The 27,656-nt window shown below is 39.6% G+C and overlaps 1 protein-coding gene across 1 annotated transcript; it reads right to left on the reverse strand.

Moving 5' to 3' along the window:
* On the reverse strand, positions 1-27,430 carry sgpp1b (sphingosine-1-phosphate phosphatase 1b). The gene is made up of 3 exons (XM_082517250.1): positions 26,148-27,430; positions 14,092-14,181; positions 1-5,074 (listed from the first exon to the last, which is right to left on the reverse strand). Exons 1-3 carry the CDS (start codon positions 26,982-26,984, stop codon positions 4,523-4,525), a joined length of 1,479 nt encoding a protein of 492 aa, XP_082373376.1. The 5' UTR covers positions 26,985-27,430; the 3' UTR covers positions 1-4,522.
* Positions 27,431-27,656: the final 226 nt, after the last annotated feature.

Here is a 27,656-nt window from a genome sequence, read left to right on the forward strand (position 1 = left end):
TTTGATTCTCTCATTTATTATTCTCAGTTAATTCACACAGACAGAAATAAGCCACATTTTCAATCACAGATGAAAACCAACAATAAAGCCCTGCAGAAACATGAAGAAAATACTGTGAAAGTGAGCGAGACTTCACAAATAAAGAAGGAATCATGAAGGGTTTGATTACAAGCTGAAACTCACAAGAGTTCACCTCGTCTCTCTACTCTCTGACTGCGATTTGGAATGAAAGCCGCGAATTATCAGGGAGAAAAAGGCAAATTCATTTCTGCATCAAACATGTAGACTTAAAGACAAAGACTTGCAAATTTTCCTCAAGACAGCAACTAAAAAGCAAAAGTAGGGGCAATATTAAAAACTGTTCTTGTTTTTTTTATAAACAGGAAACTTGTCATCCTCCTATATTTATATACATCTACAAAGTGCAAGAGGCAACATGACGGCACAGAGCTGAGGACAGAGGAAGGCACTGACGTGTAGGGCAGTTTAGCTACACAGTTTAAATACTGCATATTTGGTCAAGAAAGACGTTTTTTCCTCTGAGATCCAGTATTTAAAAAAAGAAGAAATCAAATCTCCATCTTGTGAGTTGACAAAGCAGAGCTGGCTGTTCAAACCAATCATTGAACAGATTAAGGAAAAACCGTTTTAAATATTGTATTGCAAGAACTAAAGTTATCATAATAATAAATTAGGATCAGTTTGACAAGCATATTGTGTTATTACAGTATATAGACTTTGGTGACTCTGTCCATCCATCTCCTAATGACATTACAAATAATAAAGAAATTCTGTAATTCAGCCACATCATACCACAGAAAATAACACAGACTATATATTTTTGACAGATCAATTTAGGATTTCAAAAATATATTAATGTACCGAAATAATATCAACAAAAGATCACGATCACAACAAAGCAAAATCACGATTAAGATGATATAAAAACAGAGCCAAACAAAACTATATGATGCATTTTAAAGATGTTGTACCAAATATACATCTTTAAGTTTATAATTAGGCTCGTCGAACATCACGAGGCCAGCCCTGCTTTGACTCCACAAAAAAGAACATCCACAGGTGGAAACCAGTCTCCAAACACAGGAACATATCACAGCGAGACGTGTCAGGGAGTTCAGCTTCATCTCCTTTGTCGATGTGCAGGGGAAATGTCCTTAAAGATCACAGATGACAAATGTTGCTTTGTCATCGACTTCTTGCAGTTTGAGCTTCTGTCCGTCACTCACACAAACTCAGCTCAGCCACAGGATTAACCCAAACTGGGTTTTGTCACTGAAACAGAAATAAACTTCTCTTTTCTGTGGAACAGAGACAAAACCGCATGCCCAAACACACGCACAAAAACGTCAAGAAATATACAAACGCTCTGACAAACACAAACATATTTGTGCACGAGGCAAGGCCACAGGAAGTGAAACGAGCCAGGCGGCTGACAAATGCAGAGAGTAAGCTGGTCTGTTTGGCTTTGACGAGTCGGTTAATTAGAGGCAAATCTGCAGCTGGATTAAGTTAAAATACTAAACTATATGTGAACATCCTAAAGAATTAAACCAATGCAATCAGCAGCTCTCATCACATCATTGGATTATCATTTCAGACAGAAGTAGTCGACTACAGAAAAACAATAAAATCTAATTCCTCAAACATACCACAGAAAATTGTAGTATCCAGGGACAGTTAAGGTCACTTATGAAGGGAAGACTCCAGATGTTTGCTGGTTCAAGCTGCTATACTGGAAAATTTCTCTGCTACTGCACAGATGTCTGTAAATGACTGAATCTTACTTGCATTAGCTAACAGGTGCTAATGTAAGTAAAGCATCTATTCATTATAACGGTCACTCGTCATAGTGTTTACCGACCAACTGCAAGACGACAAATCAAAGGGAACTACTGATTGGACTGCATTGAGGACCAGCTCCACCTTCATTATTTTTGCCTGGCTCGGAGGGGGAACAGTGCATTCTGGGAACAGTGCATTTATTTTAGCAGAGTACCGTACACAAAACTAACATAAATAAATCAGCTTGGCAAAAAAAAAAGAAGAAGAAAAAGAAATTAAGACTAAAGAAATGTGTGTCAATGGCAGCATCCTGCTGGGAGAAAAACTTTTTTTAAATGTGCCTTTAAGCAAGGCACACACAGCTTAGAAACAGGAAGCAGGCATCTGGGCTCCTGGCCTCAGTCTTTATACTCAGGTTCAGGTTAGAGTGGTCGAAGGAAGCTTTGTTAATCAACTAATTAACCAATTAATCACTAGTTGTGGTGTGGAGGAGTTCGGGTAAGAGTCCGAGTGGAAGCTTTTTTTTTTATTGCAAATGTAAAATGCTTTTTAACAAGTTTAACATCACCAGAGTCTTACGATGATAGATTCTGCTCTGACATCTTACCAAGCTACATTTGAATCAAATAGTTCTTTCACAATGGAAATAGAAAAAAACAAAACGCAGCAAAACCTCAAAAATCCTTGTAAAACACAACAGATGTGCTTTTGGGGAGACAATAACGTGACGGATGGAAGTGATAACCTGATGGTAAACAGCTGATAGCAAACATGTATGCACAGTATTACAGGATCAGTAATACTGTACTTTGCATCTTCTTCTCCATGTTATACAACAACTCTGCTTCTTTTTAGTGTCTCAGTGCAAAAGTTGACATGTTTTGGCTTCTGTCACATGTGTAGCTGTTCCATCATGTTATCACCTCCCCAGAAGCATATCTTTTGTGATTTTCTTTGTTTACTTCCATTGCATTTTGTTCAACTTCTGTTGTGTTTTGTGTGCTTTCTGGATTGTTTTTCTATTTGCTGGCGTTTTCTTATGTTGCAGTGCATTTGACTTCTCAGGGCAACCATGTGTTTGATTACTTTTGTCAAAGGCATTTAAAAAGTTCACGTTCACGCCGCTTTTCTGGAGCAATTGTGTCTTCAAAATTTGAAGACAAAATTTTCCTACATCTATAGAATCAAGTATCAAATTCATGCATGATAAAACAGTGAATAATGTTGCACTTGTAGTCGAATACTTTCTAATATTTTTAGAACGCGCCTGTTGTGCACAAAAAAGTTGTCAATGGAGTTCCAATTTTAGAAACATGAGAAAACTTCCCTCCGGACGGTTTATCTCCACCACCTCCTCCCACCTGACATCAGCAAAAGAACCTCAGCTAAGAACAGGAAGTGGATGTGAGCTGACATCTCTAATAGGAAGCAAGTTTACAGTGTTTAAAAATAAAATTAAAAAAAAAAACCAGGCTGAGCTGAGTGCTCCAGTCATTCTTAGAGAACAAAATAAAACCATTAAAACCCTCTCTGTACATTTCCCAAACAAAGCGATGCATTCTCCTTTCCTTTTGCATCGTACAGTATGTGCCTGGTATTTCTTTTTTCTCCCATCGGGTTGCAGGAATAGCAGTCAAACTCAGAACTCAAATAGTGGGGAAAGCCCTTTAAGAAAACACAATCTAACCTCCTGAAAAAACAATGTGGCTGAATTCTCAGACATCAGAGACGTAACAACAAATCAAAAACTTTAATCAAACTGGTTTCCTCTCCACAGGCAGGGGGTTCAGAGGTTAAAGACTAAATGTTCCTCCGATCCAGTAGAGGAACACAGGAATCATAAAATGAAAGGTCTCTTATTGCTTTAAGAATTGAGACAAAGGAGAGTATAATCAAACAGAAACATTAAGAGGCTACTAGACAAAGAACCACACAAAGTTTCAACAGTGACACTGAACTCAAACTACAACATTCTTTAAACTAGTTAAACTAAGCACTTAATTTACAACCCAAACTCATTCTGCCATTGATCCATCTGGACATCCGACTAAAAGAAGACTTTCTATTTTATTTATTTATTCATCATGTGCCTGGATATCGTTGGCTTTCAGACTGTTAGTGAGACTTACTAAGTCTTTTTATTTTCAACATTTTCTGTCAGGCGTTTGAAGATTTATTATTCACTTGAGTTGTTGGAATAATTTAAGTTTTCCTAAAAAAATACTTCTGTGGTTCTTTGCCTGAGCTCTTAATAACAACTTCAGTCATAACAATGCAAATACTAACACATCATCTATTAGTGGTCATGACCTGCATTTTTAGTCTTCTAGAGGCCACTGTTGAAATGCTTTTTTGAATTTGAGGAGTGACTTTCCAGCTCTGAGAGTGTCAAAGCATTATCTGACTGGATTTTACTCTTAAATAAATCTAAAGAACAAAGAGATATCGCTAGTGAACTGTTAACAGTCTAAGCCCATTTTCCATTGCTCAGGATTCACCCGTCTTTAAAAGTAACCTGAGACAACAAAAACAAAAAATCTGATAAAAACTCTGCATCCAGATCAGCAATTAGGCTTTAATGTACCTTCATCAGTCCCAAACCCAGCAACCTCCAGCTAGGGATTAGGCTGTGGATGAAAACAAGCAGCAAAACTGATCTGATGACAGCATTTAGATTTTTACTTCACTTTGACTGGCCACACAGTCAAGTAAGATCCAATCAGGAGAGCTGCATGTAGCTGAAGAGCAGCGGGACCAGGAAGATCACGTTGAAGCCCACTGTCCCGTAGACGATGTAGCGGTAAGGCAGCTCCACCTCCATGTGCTGCCGGGCCTTCCTCAGGTCATCAGTGGGCACTCTGAACGCTCTGCACACCAGTGGGATGGTGATGGCCTTCATCAGCGCCCGCGTGGCCAACAGCACCAGCACTCCCACAACGAGCCGCAACATTACAACAGCCACCAGGCTGGGGCTAAGTGCGGGCATGCTGAGGGGAAGCTGGTCTGGTGTCAAGTCGGGCATCAGGCCCAGGTGGTAGTTGACATGGGAAGCCAAGGCAATGCCGGCACCAGTGCCCAGGATCTGAGCGGTGTCACCACGAGAGGTGCTCCAGGTGTCCAGGGTGAAGGAGAAGAGGCCCAGGCCTAGGTGGAGGGAGATGATGATGATTGGAGCGTAGCGGCAGGTCAAATTGAAGCCATCGATCAGGTCCAGTATCGGCAGGAAGAAGCACAGGATGAGGATGCTGTACAGAAACCCAGCGATGACGTCCTGAAGGAAATACAAAGACAGAAACTGTAAACAAAACAGCACAGCTGAGACTGTCATTGACATGTGTTTCACATGTGTGCAGATGAAAGCAACTATGTTGTGAATTTGGACTGAAACAAAGTGTATGATGTCAGAGGGTGGAGAAGTCTGAAAAGGGGACTGTAAATATCAACCATGTTCTAGTATCCTTCTTGGTAGGTTCTTCTTCCACAAACACCTAGGAGAATACAAGCTCAATTCCAATAAAGTTGGGACAGAAATGTTTTCTCTCAGCCAAAGTTCATTTAAAATGGACTGAGGAAAAGTGGAAAACTGGTCTGTGGTCGATGACAAAAGAAGAGAAAGCCCATGTGCTTTGTTATTAGCGCTCAGTTCCAAAGCCTTCTCTGATTGTATGGGCCTGTTCAGCGAACACAAATTTCCCTCTTGGCTAGAAAACATGATTTATACTGATCATGCATTCTGTGAATAAATGCTGAAACAACACAAGCAGCAGATTAAAATTTTAAACCTGCACAAGCTGATTCAGCAGCAAAATCCCTTTACCAGATAAGGGGTGCTATTATTAGGATATTTATTGGAGCATTTCCTTCAGATGGGAACAAGGAAGTGGATCAGCATTGACAGGAAACAGGAAAACGGGAAGATCTACATGCTGACGAACTCTGGACTCAAACACAAAGGTCACAGCTATTTATTTACTGATCTCTGGAGTAAACTGACAGTTGGCTTCTTGCCTCCTCTAAACCTTTCAAATCTCTGACTTCACCCCAGCTCCTGCTCAACGTCTCCAAGCTGTTTCTGAAATAAGTGACTCCTTGTATCTGGATGGCATTCTGTGATCAGTCTACTACCAATCTAAGAATCCTTACTACCCGACATGGTTCCCACATCACACTGACAGAATCAAAACCCTGACTTGACTTGACAGACATTCATCTGCAACACTGTACCCATATTAAATTAATTCACAATTAAACCTTATTTCTAGATAACGTGTTGTTCCACCAACAAACTTTACAAAAATGACATGAAACACAAATTTTACCTAAGCCGGATCTGTTCCCACGCCTCTGAGACACTGAAGCCTTATTCTTGCATGTTCTTATGTCTCTCTTTTGTTGTAAGAGAGACATGTATCTGGCTGTGTGTGTATGCTGATATAATGCTCAGTGTTCACAACTGTTTGAATGTTGGGGAGGAAAAGTAACATTTCCTGAAGCACCACAGGGCAGACGGCAACTTAAGCAGCTCTTCAAGTTGAATGTCGGCCTGTGTGTGCGGCTACACTTTGGTTATGGGTTGGGGGAAAAATAACATTTGTAATTTTCTGTGCATTTTCTGGAGTTGATTTTGACGCACTAAACTAGAACTGATAATATGCAACAGTAAAACGACATTTTTTTGTGTTGTCCGAGATTAATTATATAACCGATGTGGAAGGATCGAGGTGCGATCTTTGAATGTGGTTTTAAATGGTGATCCTGCATTACATAGTAGGAGAGGTCTTTCGAGCCTGATCACAGTTGGCGCTCGTAGGGAAAAAAATTAAGCAAAGGCTTGCGTGCGATGAATGGAGTTCCGACAAAGAAAAAAAACCTGGTTACACTGGCAGCAGAAGCCTCTTTTGTTTGATTCATCCTCCAGCTGCTACGGGTGTAGCAAAAGAAGTAACGGTAGAGGAACTAAAGCTTATGTTTCAGTTCGCGTTATCACCCTGCAGGATGCATATGGCAAACTTGACACAGTACCCGAGTTTATTCAATTATGCACACTTATGGCATGTAATGAATAATCCTAATCAGATCACACTGGTTTGCAGAGTGTATATTGAACACTGCCATCAGTGGTACTTATTTTTCTCCTTTAATGTATGTTATACATTAGCATACTGTGGCTTACACGTTTGCTATCATTATGCTATTCACGAGGTCTAGTAGTAATCACGTATCTTAAACATTACAAGAATGAAAAATGGGAATCCCTCAAGTCCATTTCTGCTGACAGGCTCAGATTTCCTGGCCATTTACGCACATGCCTACAGCGAAGAGACTCCGTTGGGTACGTTGCTATAACGTGAGTGCACACACTGTAAATTAACACCTTATCATTCCTCATCTTGCTAAGCTGGGTGTGTACACTATTTACTTTTGTGATTAGTGTCTGCTTTCCCTGGAAGGAGAAATCAATGATAGCCACTGTAACTTCACACCAGTTTCCATCCACCAGCCAGACACTGGAACATTGCAGCCATCTCTGGCAGGGTCAGCCCACTCGAATGGCCGCACTGGAAGGAAACTGAGGTCCTGTTAGAGTTTAAGTATCTATTTGGCTGCTTAAGTACATGTTGTGGTACGTGTAAGCCCTGAGCTAACAGTCAGTTAGTACCCCGTGCTGAGCCACGAGCGCCAGAGCCGCAGAGCTGGCGTCAGATGGATTGTAGCCCAGCAACAACTTGTGTCCCAGCAGTTCCACTTTTGACAGATGGTTCACTATAAGGACACATTTTGCTGTGTGACCATATCAAAATGAGTCAACAGTGAGATAACCAAATGACCTCTGAGAAGGTAACTGGTGCCAGTGCCATCCCACCTTCTCTCTTAATAGCACACACGGTGAGAGGCTGGAAGCTTTCAGCCATCTGTAATTTTCTCCTCCACTGACACCAATGTGCTGCCTGAACTAAAATTGTCCAAAAAAAGGGTGTGCCCTTAATGAACAACACACTGCATGTCATTCAGTAGATGCCTTAATCTTTACAACAAAATAAAAGAGCATTAAATTGTCAGAATGGGTGGCCTAAATGTTGAAAGAACCATTAAGAACTCTCTCTGTAAAACACAACCACATGTGCCTACTGCCTGTTCACTAAATTACTGCAAATGATGTACAAGTTCAATTCACGCATCAGTAACAAGTACATGATGTAAATTAACAGCTGCAGCATTATTTCTTAATCAGTGCAACTAAAGAGAATTCCCAATAGTACGCATTACTTTCTTGTTTCATTATTAGGCTTTAAAAAATATCACAAAGTTAGTCACTGACATTGTGATTTTCTTTTTTGAATTTTAAAATACTCAATGCCGGTTTAGCTACACGTCTTTGCTCTCTCTCTGCCCACTTTCCTGTCCATCTTCACTGCATCTGTCCACTAAAGGCAAAAAATAATAATCATTTAAATTTTGAGAGAAGACACAGGGAAGCAGCTGGAGGGAAATAACAGGATGTGGGCACATACACAGTTGATCGGTATGTTTCTAAGTTTACTAAAAATAAAGTTAGTGGAGTTACATCAGACTACTGGGCATACCAACATATTAAAAGCCTCAAAATCCTATAAATAATGTGATTTGTAAGATAGCAGAAGCATAATAATAATAAAAAAATGTTGCATTTAAATATCAAAACATTACAGGGAGCTAGAAATGGCATACAGTTCTCACGAACTAGTAAACAGTTTGCAGAACACACCATGATTATCAGGGGCAGAACAGCTTTTTGTCTGCAAGCTCTTCCTGTTCAACAAAGGAGGGGGGAAGCAGTTTGATTGGGCGTGATGATTTCCAGATCTCTTTAAGTGCCCTGCAGGCCTGGCACAGCAGACCGATAATAGCTCACCAAGTATTCAAGCTCCAGTCCCTGATTCCCAACAGTGATGTGGAGCCTTCAGCCGTCGGGCTAAGTCACAAGGAGGAAATGAGCTCTGTGCCTGTGCACCAGCAGCTCGAGTATTCTCAAGAAGGTTCACGTCTTTTCTCTTGACCTGAATGTTGTGTTTCTGAGGTCACTGTTTTTCAGGCGAGTCACACCTTAAAGTTCACACCCATTTTTTCCCCGTAATCCAATCAAATCTGAATAGACAGACATGACGCACACATGTTCAGAGTCACACCAGTTTTCAATTTTCAGGGGTATCTGTACCACTGAGAAGAAACCAACTTATGTAGAAAGATGCTCTTCAGAATTTTATAAGCTGGCTAAATGAGACTGTCTCTACAGCTAAACATTAAATAACTCCCACTTTACTAAAATAGAGGGGCTTATACTGTAGCACAAGTGACAGCATAAATGTTTCTTGTTTATATTCCTCAAAGCATTATGGTTGTTAATTGCTCAAATAAAGAAAAATCATGTTCTTACATACAGACCAAAACTTTATTTTTTATTGAATATATTTTTATTGAAGGCTAAAAGAGTCTTAAAGAATCGTTGTTATCATGGAATAAAAAGAAAACCAAATAAAAAGACTGAAAAAAAAATACCGGTATCATATTTGTCCAATTCTTGTTTTCAAACAACAGGCTTGAAATTCAAAACTGGTTCAACCCTATGTAATAAAACCTCCTGTACAAAATGATGTCACCTCTAAGCTCAATGGTTTTTGAGCTCTAGGACTTTGGTGTGATAATCAAGGGATTTTTTTTTTAACTGTGACAAAATCACTACACACACAAGTTAAACATAAATATGGCCAAGTCAAACATTATCACTGACTCAGAGAGAAAGTTACAAGTGACAGGGTCTTTATGTGTTCTCTCAGGCTGTGCACAGCCTGCTGCGCTCTCATTTGCTGAACAGAGCAGAAGGAGAGAGATCTGCGAGTGGAGTGGGACAGCAGGACCCCCATTTACAAGGCAGTGCTGTCCATAAATATTTCAGGAGGCAATTCTTAGAAAAATCTAATTAAATCACAAAATGTAGCGGTCTGCATGCTGGAAATGAGGTGAACTGAAGCGTAATAATCCATAAGGATGTGGTTCTATATTAAAATAAGAACACCCAAACCCCAGAACTTCAAATCAATACAACAAAAGCATGACCTACTGAGCAAACAAATATTCTTATTTTTCAACTTCTCAAAATCTGAAATCCATACCCAATACTGCAAAAGTACTGTTGATATAAAATAAAAAAAATCAATGTGACTACTACACCACACATGGCTTTATTTCAAGCTTTGTGTGAAATGGTGAAAAGCATGTGCACACCTTTCACAGATTATATGATAATGTCATTAGAAGTTGCACTGGCTGACCTGGCTAAATGTCACACAGTGCAAGTATGACATAGTTCAACTGAGGAGTTAAAATACAGATGGTGTGTCTTTATGATGTCATGGACCGCTGTACAAAGACATGGTTTCTTAAGGCTTACTTAAGGGGGAATTGGTTATTTTAAGGGACAATTAAGATCTTATAGATAAACTGACATCATTGCTTAAAGTCAACCCAGACCTGGTGTGTACTGCAACAGTTACTATGGTTACAGACTTTTTTTTTTTTAACATATCCATGGTGAGACAGTGAGGAGAGCCAGCAGGAGTTTCTGGCTTGCTCACAAATACTTCTTAATCAAGAACAGTAAGCGGTCACGCTGCAAGAACGATGAGGACTTTAATATGAGAGACAGACAAATACATGCCATTTAAAGTATTTCACATAGTTTTCATACAAAACAATGTTAAAGCATCAAGGCCCGAGCGCCTGACTGCATAATTAGTGAATGTGCCACAGCTTGTGCTGATCAGCCCTCCCTGAAGTACTCTGTGCCACCTCTTTTGCTGCAGCTGAGCAAAACCCACACCCCACTAACCCAGCATTTACTGTTATTACTTGTTGATAAGCTGACTAAGTCTTATTGATCTCACAAGCAAAAAATATATTACTGTTTAAAGGTGCACTTTAATGTGAAGGAGTCTAGCTTTAATTTATGAGCTATTTTTTACCCATTTATTCTTAATATAGGGCCACTGGTCCTTTATTTATGTAGGCAAAATGACAAATTTGTCTCACAGGGCTACTGAGAGAAATTTAGTACGTGGATATCAATGTAATACAGGAAAACAGCAGATTCTTTTGCTTTGGAAATCACAAAAACTCCTCTGTTTAACAGTTTCATGTGATCTTTTGAGAACTCATTAAGTAATGTGGGACCCATGAGGGAGTGTTTTTCCTTGTCTTTATTTAAATGAATGCTCACTATTTTGACAAATCACATATAAACGTTGAATCAGTCCTGGATGTTTTTCTTTTAATTTTTTTTTTTTTTTTAATGACAGCTTTTTTCTTGAAAAACTCTAATAAGCTCCTTGGGGCATAACTGCTGCTCCTCAAGCAGCTGTGATTTTGAAGGCTGATTGTTGTCGCTCTGCTTAAATGTCAGGATCAATCGTCTCAGCACGCTCATTTCGACTGAACTGTAATCTGACTGACTGCTAAATTAATCATCTTAAACACCTTTCTAGGTCAGCTCTTGTCTATTTGTGGAGAAAACTGGACCTTTTTGTTTGACATGCAGCAGAGATATGAAACCATGTGAGCAGGCAGATGTGCATGTGGTTTTCACAGCGATACCACCTGTGGGCACTCACAGAAAGCTCTTAAAGGTCTCTGATGTGGAATTACTTTCTGAGTTTGTTTGGGAAGATGGTCAGCGTGCTGTAATGTCTGCTGGTCTCACACCACCATCCATCACTGATACAGTCATGACCACGGAGAATGTTCCCTCTGCAACAGACAGCCCAACCCCACAAGTGCACCAAGACTGACATCGTTTACCAGTGAGATTCACCCCCGTACAGACTACCAGACATCTGACCAAAACATCTGTGGTGACTCTTGAGGATTTTTTCACCACAGAAGTATTGATGTGTTTCTTAAAAATAAATCCATGAAAACATCTGGCATTCAAGCCGAGTCTGACTTCTTAAGCCAGGGTTCATGATTTTCTAATATATATGTATGAACTGCAAAAGGAACTTGATTCAGACTGACTCAGGATTGAATTCTATACCAGTCAGCACATACTGCTGGAGCTACAAGTAAGTATCTCCAGCTGGTTGATTTCATTTCCCCCCCATCTCTTGCAACCTATAGGACTTTGAGAAAACTTCTAATGCTGTAGGGAACCTGAGGTATACACACCTCTGTGGTGATAGATTTGTTATGACTGTACTCCGTTAACGTGAGAGCAGATAAAAGAAGCAGGGGCAAGTTTTTGCAGGCAAAAACATCAAGTGTTCCACTACTAATTCTCGCTGATGGTATATACAGGCCTAAGCATGCTCATGACAGAATCACTGGTCCAGGTTAGCTGAAAGGCATGGTTAGTACAGGTAGGCTCTAAACCAGTGAGTGGATAAGGGACCACATGAAAAACTGGGACTGTTGATAAGCTGAACTTAAATCTGCACAATATTAATTTTGTCTGGTGTTGAAGTTGGCTACTGTGCCATCTTTGTTGCCTGACTCTTGACCTTTAAATCTATCTACTCCACCAGTGTGCTGATTCATGTGGCACCTTGGCAGAATTGAGCAGACAGTTAATCATGAGTGGGACTAACACTGTTGTCAAATTGTGTGCCAGTGCCAAGGAGCAGTAATAACAAACAGAAAATGAGAGAATGAGAAGTGAAATAATAACAGCAATAGCGACAACATCTACTGGCCTGCATTTTTAATATTGCGGTGTGTTTCACTTCCTCACTGTATTTGGTTAGTTTGGAAGCAGTGTCAGACTGAAGATTCAACAATGCAAGGAGTTGACAACTATGTCTGATATGAAACAACCATTACTGTTCATTTGATGACTTATTGTGAACATCACAGTTTGGTATATGTGAGGAGATGCACTTCCATAACTATGAACTCCACAAACAGCACAGAACTGCAGTGGTTCACCTACCTTCTTGTTGTTACCTTTAGCTGCCTTCTCAACATTTTAACACAGGAAAGCTACTGTTTGGACTAAAGTTCAGAATACACCTCCTGCTTAACATCAACAGCTCGAGAGGTTTCCTGTTCCTGAGCCTAGCTGTTAATCACAGTATAAAACAAAGACATTTTCAAGTTCCCATCCACTCAAAATCATGTTTCCATTATTGTTCCTTCCCTTGCAGTTGGACTGATGTATGTGCAGTGAACCTGTTCTCCTCTTTTCTAAGCTCACCTTAGATCTGAGGTTAACACAGGAACAAAAAAGCAGGATTTTGAAATGTCACTAGTCCATCCTCCAAGTGTGACATTTAAATATTTATTGGTCCCAAAAGTTTTAAAAAGAGAAAGAAAACAGCATACCTTTTTGTTAAAGTGCACAGAGACTTGAACAACCACTATTACACAATGACAACTAAAAGTGAACTAGAACAGACAACTTGTTAAATGGTAACTTATTAAAAAAATAAAACAATTACACATATCTTTCTTGTCTTAAAAACATATTCTTCTTTGTTTTTATTGCCAAATGGGAGTGCGTCATACACTACTATCCCAAAGGAGCAATAACACAGTCAATTATTTGCCAGCCGTTGCTGAATTGCTGAACCGGTAAATGGTCTGTGGTGCTGTCAGACTAGTGATCACTGTACAAACATATAAAATATAAACAAATAAATGCATCCAAAGCCAAAAACTACAACAGCCTTTAAAAAGTGTTGAAATACATTTTCTTTCTCAATAAAGATCCTCTGGTAAATGACGCTAGCATATCACAACTATGGACAGCTGTCTGAGAGAGGGTTGACCCTTTGAAGAAAGGTCAGATTGTTGGTAGTAAAAGTTAAACAATATTGCTGTGTGAAAGGCCTACCCTTCACAGGTTCTTATATTAAAAACGAATTGACACCAAACTACTTTAGCTTGGTAAACAGCACCAAAAACGTAAGACAGAAAGTGCTGGAGTTCTTACTCTAAAAGGTAAGAACTCATTACTTCTTCAAAAAATAATGTATTACTTTACTTATTTACTCCTCTTAGTTACTTACTTACTCCTTCATTATACTCCTCATAACCAGACATTTGCATTACTCTGCAAGCATGCCCTGAGATGACGACTTCTCACAGTTAACAGTTAACCTTAACTACGTGCCCACACACTGGTACAAATCACTACTGTTGCTGTTCGTCCAACAGACCTGCTATGATGTTTAAAAACACAAGATGATATTAAACATGATCTTCGTTTGGCAAGACTACAAGTCTGTGTTTGTGTGTGTGTAAGACATCGATCACACTCACCAGCACCGAATGCATTCCCATGTAGATTCGGCTGGAACAAACCAGCAGACACCAGCAGAGAGCCAAGATGAATCCCAGTGTGGATGGGTACTGTGGAGGTGAAAGGAAAAAAGTTTAAAGACATCTAAAAAGCCTAAAAAAACTGAATTTATGATGGTGAAACACAGAAGCAAATAAATCTTCACATATACATACATATACATGTTTAATATTTTTACTTTACAATAACAACTAATTATGCATGACACAATGTTTAAGGCATGTAGTGCAAAATACAAATAAAAAAAACAAAGTGTATTCTGAACTGCACTGCGTGAGCATGCTTTGCTTTACATCAAAAAGTGCACTACTGTATCTGTCAGTGAGTCACTGTATCAAAGCTAACCTATCAAATTTGTGTTTATTGTTCTGTATTTGCATGTCAACAAAAGAACTCATGTCGTGGGAGCAGAATTTCATCCAGAACTTGTTCAGTTTGCAGCTTATAATGAGCCTTAAAATGTTTCTGTGATGTAGTGGATATGATTATCTGCTAATGTGTACCAGACTCAAATGTCCTCATAAATGTTTCAGTAATTTTGCCACTTCCTTATCAGATGCTCCTGGCCTGCAGCATTGAGAGGAGGGAGCCAAGGCGTGTTTACTTGTATAACACCTTTGAACAACACAAAATAACAGCCTTATGTAAGGCATAAAATATAAAAGAAACACATAGAAATTTGAATACAGATGAATAGGATTTGAAAAAAGGAAAAGAAAAAAAATACCTAATGGCAACTACCAACTAGCTAAAGTATCTATCGGACATTTAAAAAATATATATATAGATATATATTTATGTTTAAGCAATTTGAATGTCAACGAAGTTTATGGTACAATCTTGGTTGCCTACCATAAAGATGTAATTATGTCCAAAGTCAAAGGGCTGTTTTCTGTTGTTCCACCTGAATCAGCATTGAGGTATCGCTTGCTAATTTTAATTTCCGGAAGTTATGTTTGTAGGTGCAGTTCTATGTACATCACTAAATTTCTATTAATTTACTAATAAATACCAATTCAGTACATTTATATTCCAGTATGTACTTATTTGTAATACAAAGTTAGGAAAGCACTGTTTAAGTTGGGCCTTATGGTACCTTGCAGAGAAAAGAATGATTACAAGTCTTTCCTCGCAGTGAGGCATCCAGCTTTTTCATTTGATGCTGGTTTTGGGTCAGTATTTGGTATTAGAAGTTACCCGAAGCCTAACTGGATCAGAGCATCCACAGATTCAGCATGCAGAAAGACTGAGAAAAGACACAATGAGTGACAGTTTGACTGGAAGAGAAGGCAGAGGATACAGTGAGCTGCTGAGGTTTGCACACTTGCTAAAAACCTTTTGCGTTGCTTGCTGTGGATACTCTGAGTTCAGATGGCTCATATTTCCTCTCTCAGAACAGAATTACAGTACTAATCCCACAACATCACAGCATCTCCCAGCACTGTGGCCTTCAGGGGAAAATGAATCATGAGAGCTACCTGATGGTGCTTGGTGAAGGCTGATTAAACAGAGATAAGATACTGATTTATGGGGTGACACACTTGACACCAATTTCCAGTGAATAATCCTGTGATACTGCAAACAGTTGCTCACTGCAGATGAGGCAGAAACCTTACTAAATATACAGCTATGAGACAGCTGGCTTAAACACATTCTAACAAACCTGAAAGAGCTTTTATCAGGGTTTTGTTGCATTTCTTGGGCTTTTTTTTTTTTAATGACTGGCACCAGTGTGAAATTCTGGGTCATGGCACGTAACAGAGACTGATAGTAAAAATACATTTTACTCCAACTTTCTCCATTTAAAATTTATGGAACCAACTGTTTTTGTAATAAAAGATATGATTTGTTCCTAAAAGTGTAGCTACTGCAGACAAACCACAGCTAACCACAGCAGCACCTTTATTCAAACATATGCTCTCACTGCAAAGTAGGGCTGCCACAAACGATTATTTTGATAGTCGACTAGTCACCGATTATTTTTGCGATTAGTCGACTAATCAGATCATCATCCATTGGAGGTACAGCGTACAGCTTATTGCACCAGCAGCATCTGGTCTTATATAACTATCATTAGCTTACAGCTTGAAGTGTTTGTGCTAACTAAAAATAAAGACAAGATGGCAGTTTATTAATTTTTAATGAAATTTGCAGATTGTTTCGGTGAAGTTTAATAAACTCCTTGCTTTCTAAAATATAACAGGACACCGGAGTATATTCTCCAGCGTCTCACACTTCTGATAATCAGCTGTCTGCTTGACAGTTTTAGCTGTGCAAAAACTATAACTTTAATCTCAGCCAAACCGATTTACTCAGGAACAAATAAAATACTAAAGAAAGCCAAACAATAACATTTTTACGTTATCTAAGTGACTTATATATATGTTTAACCTGACTAGCGAAAGACGGCGGTGGGTTTGAAAACGATTTGCCGGGAGTCCGGTGTTCTCACGGCTCTAGTTAGCCTTGCCCCCGCCTAGCTAACGAGCTAGTGGGTAACAGACGTCTCCGAAAACGTCGGAGCGCTTTTGAAAATACGTGGTGTCTTGATAAACTGAGCAGATATTTGAGGTTTACACAGCTACATTCTCGCCTGAAAATATGTTAAATGTTTATTTTGTGACCCAGAAAGAATAATAAGAGTAAAGTTAAAACTAACTAGCTGCCGCCATTGTTGACAACTGCGCTGGGCTGCGCTATGAATTCTGGGACACAGCTTCTTCTTCTTCGGGGTTTAACGGCAGCTGGCATCCTTGTACATGCAGTGCTGCCATCTTCTGTTTCAGTCCGTTATTACACTCTTAAATCCTACTAATTCCTGCGTCCTTTGTGATCTTACAAAGCTTCAAACGATGCGTCGACTATTAAATTAGTCGTCGACGATTTTAATAGTCGACATAATCGTGACTAGTCGACTAATCGTGGCAGCCCTACTGCAAAGTATCATATGCATATATTTGTGTATATAATTGCGGTTCATCCCTATCTTTAGTGGGGTTTTTAATTTCCACGTAGGCTGTCAGAGGGCACAAGTTACTGTGTTTTTGATTATTTTTCATGACAACAGTATACTAACTAAACTTAAAGGCTAACCCTGCACACTAGAGATCAGTGGGTTTAAAATGAACCAAATGGCACACTAAAGCAAACCTTCTACTCACACTTGATTTGCAACAGCTTTGTGGTTTTTGCCTATTTATCACACTTAATTGTAGTATTAACTTCAACTGATTCGATCATAAACTGACAGTAGATTCTTACTGCTCCTTCATGCACCAAAGCTGCAAAGAACTGACTTTGACTGTCTACAGATCTGGTTCCCATCTTTAAAGCAAATATTTAAATGGCAACAAGACTCAAGTTCATTGCACACTGTCACAATAATTTTGGATGTGTTCTGGTTTCCAAACACTGTTTTCTTTAGTGTTAACGGTGCACTGCTGCTGATACTCTATGCAGTAAGCAAAATGTAACTGAACTGAATAGCCATAGGTGGCAACATTGGTGACAATATCTCATCCAGCTTCAAATCAGAGCTGGACTAATGCCAATCTACTAATCCAGTATTTGGATGGATATTAGTCCAGTTCTGACTTGAGAAATACTACATCAGTAGATCCATAATTGTCAACATGCTACATTAGGATGCAGAACATTATACATTATAAACATATCAAAAACACCAAACACCTGCCTAACAGACACTGGAATTATATTTTAGCCATCCACATTCAGAGTGAGCAGTAGGCATCTTTCTTGAGGACAAAGTACAATATTGCACCAGAAAGGCGACTCTTTAAAGCATATCCTACATTTAGCAAGACTCCCGCGAGACTCTTCTACAGGTGTCTTTTTAACCAGTGAGTTTTCAATTATAAACTCTAAGACCTTTTTCAAGAATGGGGTCAGCGGAGAGGGAGGTTCTGGTTGAAAAATAAAGCGCCTTTATGTGTGTGGATTAGCTGTGAAGCCAAGTCAGATGCAGGAGCCTGACACACAGATTGACACTGAGACTGAGAAAAATCAGCTGAACTTCATGAGGGGGGCGGGGGCTGTGAGGACACCATCAAACACCGTTCTCTGGCTGCCCGTAAACACAAAACGTGTCTCTGGTTCATGTCTGCATATCCACTCTGGCCTCGTGTCTGTGACCACAGCAGTGGTGTGGCGGTTGCCTCATGTAAAGCTTTATGGACATGGTGAGCTTTCTTCTGTGGGTTGTGGTTCCCTGCACACTGCTTGCTGAGCCTCAGTGCTGAGTTTTCTCAGTATTCTCCCACATGACATATACTGTAAATATATAGGTCTACACACACACACACACACACACACACACACACACACACACACACACACACACACATCCAAAACACACAGTTTCCAAGGTGTGCTGTGTTTGACTTAGAATAGTGCCAAGATGTAAACTGAACTGAGTGGAGGCTATGCACAAACCAAAGTTGTGAATGACATTCTCATGTTTGAACTATAACACCGCACTGTAGGACAGCCCTGACCTGATTAGTGATAATACGATTTATAGTGTTTAGTGTGGTTGCTAGAAACTGCAGCTTGAAACATTTGCAGTTCAAAGTGTCAACCAGAAAAACAAAGGCTTTAACAATGTGAGCTGCTGATCTGTTAAAGGAGATTTGGAATCTTTTGAAAGAAACTATTGTTTTAGTTGCTCCCTTTTCATTTCTGACATATCAGACATAGTCCACGCTCAACTGATTACCTGATTTAGGAGCATCTATTTAACATATTTACATGACACATTTCTGAGGTGATGTCAGTCAGTAAAGGCACTTATACTCAAGTAGTTGCTAGATACTCTGAAAACCATACCTTTGGGTAACGCACTTTTGGGTTGAATACGATCCAAATAACATTTCAGAGATGGACAATGTCGAAGCGCAGGGTTCAGGTTAATATTGGAGAGAAAGACCTACAAGCTGGAAAAGGCTCGGCCACACCTTTGTATAAGCATAAACAATAAAAAAATGGACAGACTCACTGATAGGGAAAACATTAAACAGTAATAAACAAAGAAACAGTTACAGGCACTCCTCACTTTTATTATCAGTCAATCTTCCAATTCACTAAATCATAAACTCTTTCATCTATAAAATGATTCTCTCCTTTACTCCATTATTCATTTCATAAAAAACACTAAAACTAGTGAAAAGGCCCTTCTGCATTTTAAAGTTATGCGTTCTCATCAGAGTAAAAGAAAAGAATATTTCATCAATTTATCAGCCGTTTACCAACATAATTACAGTTTAATCAACTACATTGGGCAACTAAGCATCATCTAAAGCCTGAAGACTTCCAACTTACATTTATAGTCTCACTGGACACTTTGTTCCACACACCTGTTCAGCTGATTTTTAAATGCAAAAATCAAATTAGCCAATCACATTTCTACAACTCACTGCATCTAGGAACACAAACATGGTCAAGACAACCTGCTGAACCTGATCAGAAGGGGGAAGAAATGGCCTGTATTTATATAGCGCTTTACTAGTCCCTAAGGACCCCAAAGTGCTTTACATATCCAGTCATCCACCCATTCGCAGCAGATGGCCGCCCCTCCCTGAGCCTGGTTCTGCCGGAGGTTTCTTCCTGTTAAAAGGGAGTTTTTCCTTCCCACTGTCGCCAAAGTGCTTGCTCATAGGGGGTCATATGATTGTTGGGTTTTTCTCTGTATCTATTAAGCGCCTTGAGGCGACTTTTGTTGTGATTTGGCGCTATATAAATAAAATTGAATTGAATTGAATTCACACACATTCACACACAAGAAAGGTGATTTAAGTGATTTTGAACAATGGCATAGTTGTTGGTGCCAGATGGCCTGGTGTGATCTGCAGACATCAACCGCCGCTTGGGTTTAGAGAACAGTCGAGAGTGCTTCAACTGATAAGAAGGATTGTGTCATTATAAGGAGTCATAATGACAGCATCAATATAAAGACTCACAAATGTCAGAAAACTACTGGAGAGAGATTGCAGAAACTATCAGGAATTGATGTAAGTGAAAGTAGTAGAAAAACACAAGGGACAAATATGTTTATGTTATGTGTCCCAGTTGAAAAAGCCTACAAGTCTTTCTCTTCATGCGTTTCTTCTTCCTCTCATCAGGAGTAGTGCTGTTTTGTTTTCGTTTGTGCCACACAGAAGGCCCCACAATCGATGAATCAGCACTATCAATCATATCATAATATATTTACGTGGCCAGTGAGCCCAGTATCAATTCTTACACCAAGTTTAAACAATTATAGTTCAAACCTGGTGATCATAATAAAATAATAAATACTTTTAATAAATAAATAAATGTATTATTTTATAATAAAAACATTATTATAAAAAAATAATAATTTTCAAAAAGATCATTGATACAGTTTATTAATTTCATTTGGTGAATAGCATTCCTTGTTTGATTTGTTTATTCCCTGACTTCCTGTCATTTTCCAAAAAGTGCAAAACAGCTTGTAAAGCTCAAGCTGCAGTTAGGAAATGCTATACTGTTAAACTCATTCATGCTGGCAGGAAAAGCTGCAATGCTCCCACCTTATGTTCCTGCTTGAAGACGGAAGTCTCACACAAAGCCTGTTGTTTGTGTTCTGAATCAACTGGACAACATCACAAAACTTGCTAACAGCCATTCACTAACTTCTGTAGTATATGCAGCACTCTTTTTCCACGGCTAATATTATAGCCTATTACAAATTCCACCATCAAACTACTTTGTTTCCCTCTTTAGCCTTCTATATACCCTTCAGTCATCCTCCTCCTTGCACTTTACTGTATTAATCCCCTCTCCGTGTCTCTAAACACTTCAGGGCTTTCTCTGTTTCGTGCCCTCTAGTCTAATTTTACTTAATCTCCTCTCATTCACTAGCTAATCTTTTCTCTTCTTCCTCGGCTCAACCTCATTCTCTTCTCTTCTCAAACTGCTTCTGTCCATTTCTTCATCAACTCCTTCAACTTTAATCTACAGTATCTTCCATAGCCCGACATCTGACTCGAGTTACTGTCTGAGCAGGAGGAGGGTGTCGGGATGGGAGGACTGAACGGCTGCGGTCCATCTAAATCCAAACATTCCTGCTCTGCTCAGACAAGTCGATCAGGGAAGCAGAAGGAAACTTCACAGAGAGGCTAGCAGCAAAGAACAACTGGAGGGATGCATGGGATAATGGTATTAACAACAACTCTGAATTGCAGAAACAAGCTATAAACCTTTGGGGCTTATTTTCCATAGTTTCTTTTTCCTTTTTAAACAGATTTCTGTAAAGTGATGACACCACCAAACGTCAGAGACAAGCCGATGCTCTTAATGAATCACAAGTCACACTACACAACAGGGGAAATTACAGTAGCTGATTAGCTGGAAAATGACAAGATCTGTCTATATTAAGCTAGATTTTCTTGCTGTGTGATTAAGCGCCTGAAAATGTAACCAGATTTTTTTGTGGCTAAAATAGCAAAACTAACATGGCCAGACAGCTGGTGCCACCAGATGTCAAAACATCTAAAAGATGACAGCTTTGGACTTCACTTGACGTTCTGTAACACACACCAGACACACGACACAAACATTAGTGTGAAAAAATTCTTCTTCATACACCAACTGAGAACCAGCTTGCATAATTTTCAGAAATTTACAAGCCTGGAAAATTTCAGTGTTCGGCCTTTTAAACCCCCAGTTAAGGGAACACTGAGGAGAAAACAAATACATGAATCTGATTCAAAAAGTGAGACAGAGGTCAACATCTTATCTGGTGTTGCACACACGCGAGTCAGCGGTTTGTATTGTTTGGTGCTGAATAGAGTTTGGCTTGTTCAGAGCGTGTAGTGTGAAAGAAGTTTTTCAAACTTCTTACACGTTTCAAATTTAGGCTGTCAAACACAAAGAGAGCTGTAGTGACAATAAAGATAAAAGCAGAGTCCCAGACACTAAATCAGTCTTATCTCAGTTGTTCACTGGAAGGTCAAGGGGCCAGCTCTCCTGCTCCGGCTCAGACAGAGAGGCTGAGTGTACTAACTCTGCTGTGATTTCAACCTTAAAAGACAGCAATCCCAATCCCACCTATTTCACTTTACAAATCTTCACATTTCTCTCTGTAAATGACCCACACCACAGAATATACTGTCCAAGGTTTGTGGTTAATGATTATTTTCATTATCAGTTAGGCTGCTGATTATTTTCTCAATTATTTCATCTATAAAATGTCAGCAAAAAGTTTTTCAGGTCACATCTTCAGATTTTTTAACCTACAGTCCAAACCAAAACTTTCAGTTTAGCGTCACATATGACAAAGAAAATCCTCACTGACCACAGCCAGAGTAGGATTTAGTGATGAGTCCGTGCAGAGCAGTTCCCTTGAGCAATACTGCCTTAGACATGCAGTTAAATGTAGATAAGCAGTCCTGCAATCAGCAAGAACCACTTCAGATAAATGTACTTCATCCTGTCATTTCACCTTGGTAAATATAGTGTGCAGCAGAGCTAATGGTGAGAGTTTTTCATATACACTGGTATTTTTGTTTATATTAATAAAACAGAAGAGCTCATCTTTGTAACATGTAGATAACCACTGTCAGCAAAAAACAGCTCTCGGTAATCAAAAAGCAGGCTATGCAAATCAACCTATCATATCCTGTTCACTGGAATAGGCAGATGTCTTTAGCAAGAACCACTTCAGATAAATGTACTTCATCCTGTCATTTCACCTTTATGTCCTATGTTAATAGTTAATCATTTGAGAACAACAACAACTAGTATACTTATAGAAAATCAGCAGCAGCTATAGATATATCATTCAGAGATTAATCAGCTGTTCAAAGGATTCTTTAGTCTTGTTTTGTTGATCGGCTCATTAGATAATTGCTCAGTGGTAATTGCACTTGACTTTCAGGTTACACTTTTTCATATTTATCGGAGAACCATAAAAAAAAGTTTAAAAAAGTAGAAATTAGAAAAGTTTCTGTCGCTAACAAAAATGCCTGCTAAAATCTTGTCGAGTGTCTTTTCTCTTTTTTTTAAATGAATCAAACAGTCGTCCCACAGCTTGTCGAGCATGTTCCTCACTGTGTGGATGCACAGTAAGACAACAGAAGTGGACTCACAGACTGAGGTTTTGTTTTGTTTTTTTACAGACTGGACAGAATGTGGTGTTGTTCCTCCAGGCTGAATAGGAGGAGATGAAGGAAACAATAACAGAAATGGCTTGTTAAAACAGAATTTCAGCATTAATGTTATTCGAATGATTTTGGAGCATTTTAAAATGTTTTTAAAATTTTAACAATGCCAAAAAACAGAAAGCTGAATATGGGCTTTCAGCTAATTATCATCAGTTGTGTAACTACTGATCTGCATAACTGATGCTGCTGACAAGGGACTTACATTATCACGTTACCTTTTGCCAACTTCCTCACTTTTGCAATAATCATTTAAGTATTAAAACGATTATTCCAAAGTCACAGAATTGTTAAAAGACTATTAACAGTCACAGAATTTCCCAAAATCCAAGATGGGCAATTCTAAAACATTAGCTGCTTATTTTATCCAACCAGCAGAGTAATATCAGAGAAAATTAACAAATATCACGTCATCAAAACTGGTAATGGGCTTTCTGGGCTTTCTTTTTAGCTGTGTTTGGAGTGTTCTCCTCCATAGGGCAGTCAATTGTAGTCAGGCTTTCAGTCTTTGCTGTAACTATAGCAAGCATGATTTCATGCAGTAAATTACCCAGTCAAGAGTCAGCTTTTGTCTTCATGCAGCTTCCATAGTCACCCCACAGCTGCTGTCACTATATCCACTGACCCAACAGCTCATTAATTGTTAATGATGGCACTTCAGAAGACTGACTTCAGAGGGCAAAGTCTCAGTGACATTGTAGAAAAGACTGCCACGTGGTCAAATGGGTTGCGAATAGCAAAAGGGTGCATGGTCAGGTGATTACATGGAGGATCATAGGTCTGACATCAAATTACAGACATGTATAAAATAAGGACATAGCTCCCAGGTCTAGAAAGTGAAGCTAATGGCAAACACGCTTTGCCGATCCGATCAGCTGTTCTTAACACTTCCCACATTGAAAAAGACATCAACGTGAACTATCGCAAGTGACGTCATTTTTGCGGAAAATTTAGTTTTTTACTTGTAGGCCTTAGAACTCGAATTGCACTGCTGGAAATAGTTTATTTTGATGCACATGCACATTCTTTGCAAATTTGCATCATAGGATTGTTTTTTTGTTTTTCCTGCAGTATATAAAAATTGCTGTATCTCCAAAAATAAAACTATGAAGACACTCAAAATAAATTTCCTGTTGTTGTAAACTATTTTTTGCAACTTTTTTGTATTTAAAGTTTTGAGGGATAAACCTCTTAAATTTCTCCAAGTAGAAATATATGTAAAAACAAAAACGATTTTCAATTTTTTTGTAGTTTATTGCACTTTTTTGCAATTAATGTAGTTACTATGGACTTAATGCATACACATTATTAAAATATGGGCTATAACAGTTGTATTGATGTATAGCAACTTGAAATGCTCCCACAAATGGCACTACAGCATGTAAAAAAATAATATAAGCTCTGGCGGACGAAATAAATATCGTCAAATAATCGTGATCTCAATTTCAGTGAAAATAATCGTGATTATCATTTTTGCCATAATCGAGCAGCCCTAATGGCAAAGTGCCTTCAACATGCATTCAATGTGTTAGACAGGTGGGGGCTTTGTGGTAGTAAAAAGAAATCTGATTGAACAGAAATCTATGGGGAGATGGCTTTCAACGCTCATGATCTAGACCTTTAGTAAACATATTCTTGATGTGTTTATGAGCTCCACTGCTAGTTTTAGTTCTTACGGAGTACAATATTATGTCCATTTTGACAATTATGGTGCCCATTCGAGTCAAAAGGAACTAAGCGCTGTATACTTTAGGGTACGCCTATCTTATAATTGACAATTTGCTAAAATATGAGCATGCTGCGTCTCAGTTTCAGCTGAATTGCTGGTTTTGCAGGTTAAACTTAACTGTGGACAATTTTCACTATTTCCTAAACTTGGACCCAACTAATGGAATAAATCCACAAATTTGGGCTCATTACATACACATCGGTATTTGTACGTATGTGGTAAAAAACAAAATGCCAGCGGGAGTATCTGAAGCTCTGCTATTTTGCCATGATCTCACAACTTAGAATATGATATGATCCAGTGTCTTCATTGTAAATTCTTAGTTTGTGAAACACTTTGCTGCTTTAAATACTACATAAATCCATTTTCTTCTGCTTATCCATGTTTATCCGATCCCTGCTGAGGCAACAGGCAGGGTACACCCTGGATAGTTTGGCAGTTTGTCACAGGGCTAACACAGAGAGACAAAAGATACAACCCCACTGCCTGCATGTGTTTGGACTGTGGGAGGAACTGGGAGTTTCTGGAGGGAAAGCAAGTAATTAATAATAGTTTAGATTTGAGTAAAGCTGTTGCACTGTAGTGCAAATAAAAATATATTAATAAACAGTATATAAAAAATTTGAATGTATATAATTAAAAAAATTAAATGTTGGTAATCAAGTAATAAGCAGATATGTTGTATAATTTAACAAAAGCTACAGAAATGAAATTGTTTTTTCATCTTCTTTTGACACAAAACTCCTTTTAATAAAATATTAGATATATTACGCCTGTAAAGAGTCGTGTCTGCAGCTGGTGTGCGTGCAGTTTCCACGGTTGCAACAGAGTACATTAAATGAGGGGTGAAGATTCGATTTTACCCACGTGGCAGAGTTTCTGTCACTCCACCTGCGTTTCCTGTGCTCTCAAATGAACCCTAACGATTTCACTTGCATATAAGGAAAATATGCTCTCAAAATATTATAAAATATGACAAAGCCAACTTCCTTCGTCTTTTTCACTGAAATTAAGAGGAAGTGGCTCCAAACAACTTCTCTTATATCCAACGGCGTGACATCCAGTTTGTGTGTGTGAAAAGGGACTTTACCTCCCAACGGCCGTAGGTCATGAAGTACAGGGCGAAGGGGATGGCTGTGCCGGACATGGCGTGCGTGGACGGCATGCTGTACTCGGAGTTGTAAAACACCTCCACTTTGACCACAGGCGGTGAGGCCGGTCGGGACCAGCCGAGCACATCCTTGGTACACTGTCCCAGGTACATGACCCAGACCCACACCATGATCAGTCGCCTGCTGACGAAGGCTTCCACGTTCCACGTTATGAATGGGAAGAAAGTGATGTAGAAAGTCTCGTTTCCCAGCTCGGTTCCGAAAGTGAAGAGATAGTACAAGAAGCGGTTGTCGATCAGGAACTCCTGCCCGCCGTCGCCCGTTAGAGAATTCTTGCGGAGTGGCTTTACCTTGCTGCTTCCCGGGGGACCCAAGACTCCTCCGACCTGGCTCTCCTCACAATTGGCTGCCCGGGATAAATCTTGCGCGGACCCGCTGCGGACGCCCGGTCCCGCGAGGCTGCTGCCCACACCAACCCTCTCTCCCCCGGCGGTCGCCGCAGACACCGCTGTCCCGTTCTGTGACGGGGTTTCACCTTCATCTTTAAAATTATTAGCAACGTTAGAGTCCGCAATCCTTCTCCGAAGCTTCGCTGACGCCGTTTGCATTTTCTCTCCTTCCCCAGCTCCCACATTGGACAAGTTTTCTCCGGCGACGCGATGATGACAAGCGCCGTTGTTGTGCGAGTGAGCCCGGTCCGCTACCTTGCTGCTGCTGGTGGTCGTAAACGTGCCCCGTACCCCGCAAATGTTCTGAAAGCGGGCGACAAGGTGAGGATCCTGGAGGCAGTGGCATAGCTCTTTCATTTTCTCCATGTTTTAATTCCCTCTGACGACTCCGAAGTAGCCGAAGAAACGCGTACTCCGTTACTTTCTCCGAACTGTGGATGCTAGCTCCCGGCTAACGTTAGCGAGCTAACCCGTACATTATGGCAGAGCGGCACTCAAAGGTGAACCCTTGAAGCATTTGCAAACGGTAGAAAAATATGACAACAACTTGAGTCGTTTTAAAATAAGAAATTCCGTTTTCAGTTGAACCGTATCGGATATAAAGAACCGGAGGGCTCCTGCCGTTTGTCTGAGCCTGGATGCGATAAACGTTCCGCTATGTGCAACTGTCAGATACACGAGAGGTCCGTGGAACGCGCCTTCCCCGTTGCCTTCAGGTGCTGCATGAAATGTCACAATTCTTTCCCCAGTCAACTTCAGAACGTACAGAGATTTAGGACCAAAGTCGAGGTCGCACAGCCACTGAAGTAACAGGAAGCCGCTTAGATCGCCTTAGATGCAGTAATCAGGACGTTGATTGACAATGAGCAGTTAGAATTTTACCGTTTAATTTGACCGTTTACCGGGTGTAAATTGCCACGTGTGTACTGAAAAGTGTGATATATCAGTGGCTATAATAAAATGCATTTTTAAATAAAGCAAAGCGCTGGGAATCTGCCAAGAAGAAAAGGAGACCACGATCAGTCAAACAGAGGCTAC

Source organism: Aulonocara stuartgranti (genome assembly GCF_965226115.1).
Source record: "Aulonocara stuartgranti genome assembly, chromosome: 19".
NCBI lineage: Eukaryota > Metazoa > Chordata > Actinopteri > Cichliformes > Cichlidae > Aulonocara > Aulonocara stuartgranti.

Bases quoted from the DNA above. Each gene is read 5' to 3' on its own strand.
- sgpp1b (XM_082517250.1), bottom strand. From the start codon at position 26,984: ATGGAGAAAATGAAAGAGCTATGCCACTGCCTCCAGGATCCTCACCTT. The intron at 14,182-26,147 runs GTAAAGTCCCTT...TCACCTCCACAG, and splicing joins TGACCTACGGCCGTTGGGAG to TACCCATCCACACTGGGATT. The intron at 5,075-14,091 runs GTGAGTGTGATC...TATTTCCTTCAG, and splicing joins TGGGAATGCATTCGGTGCTG to GACGTCATCGCTGGGTTTCT.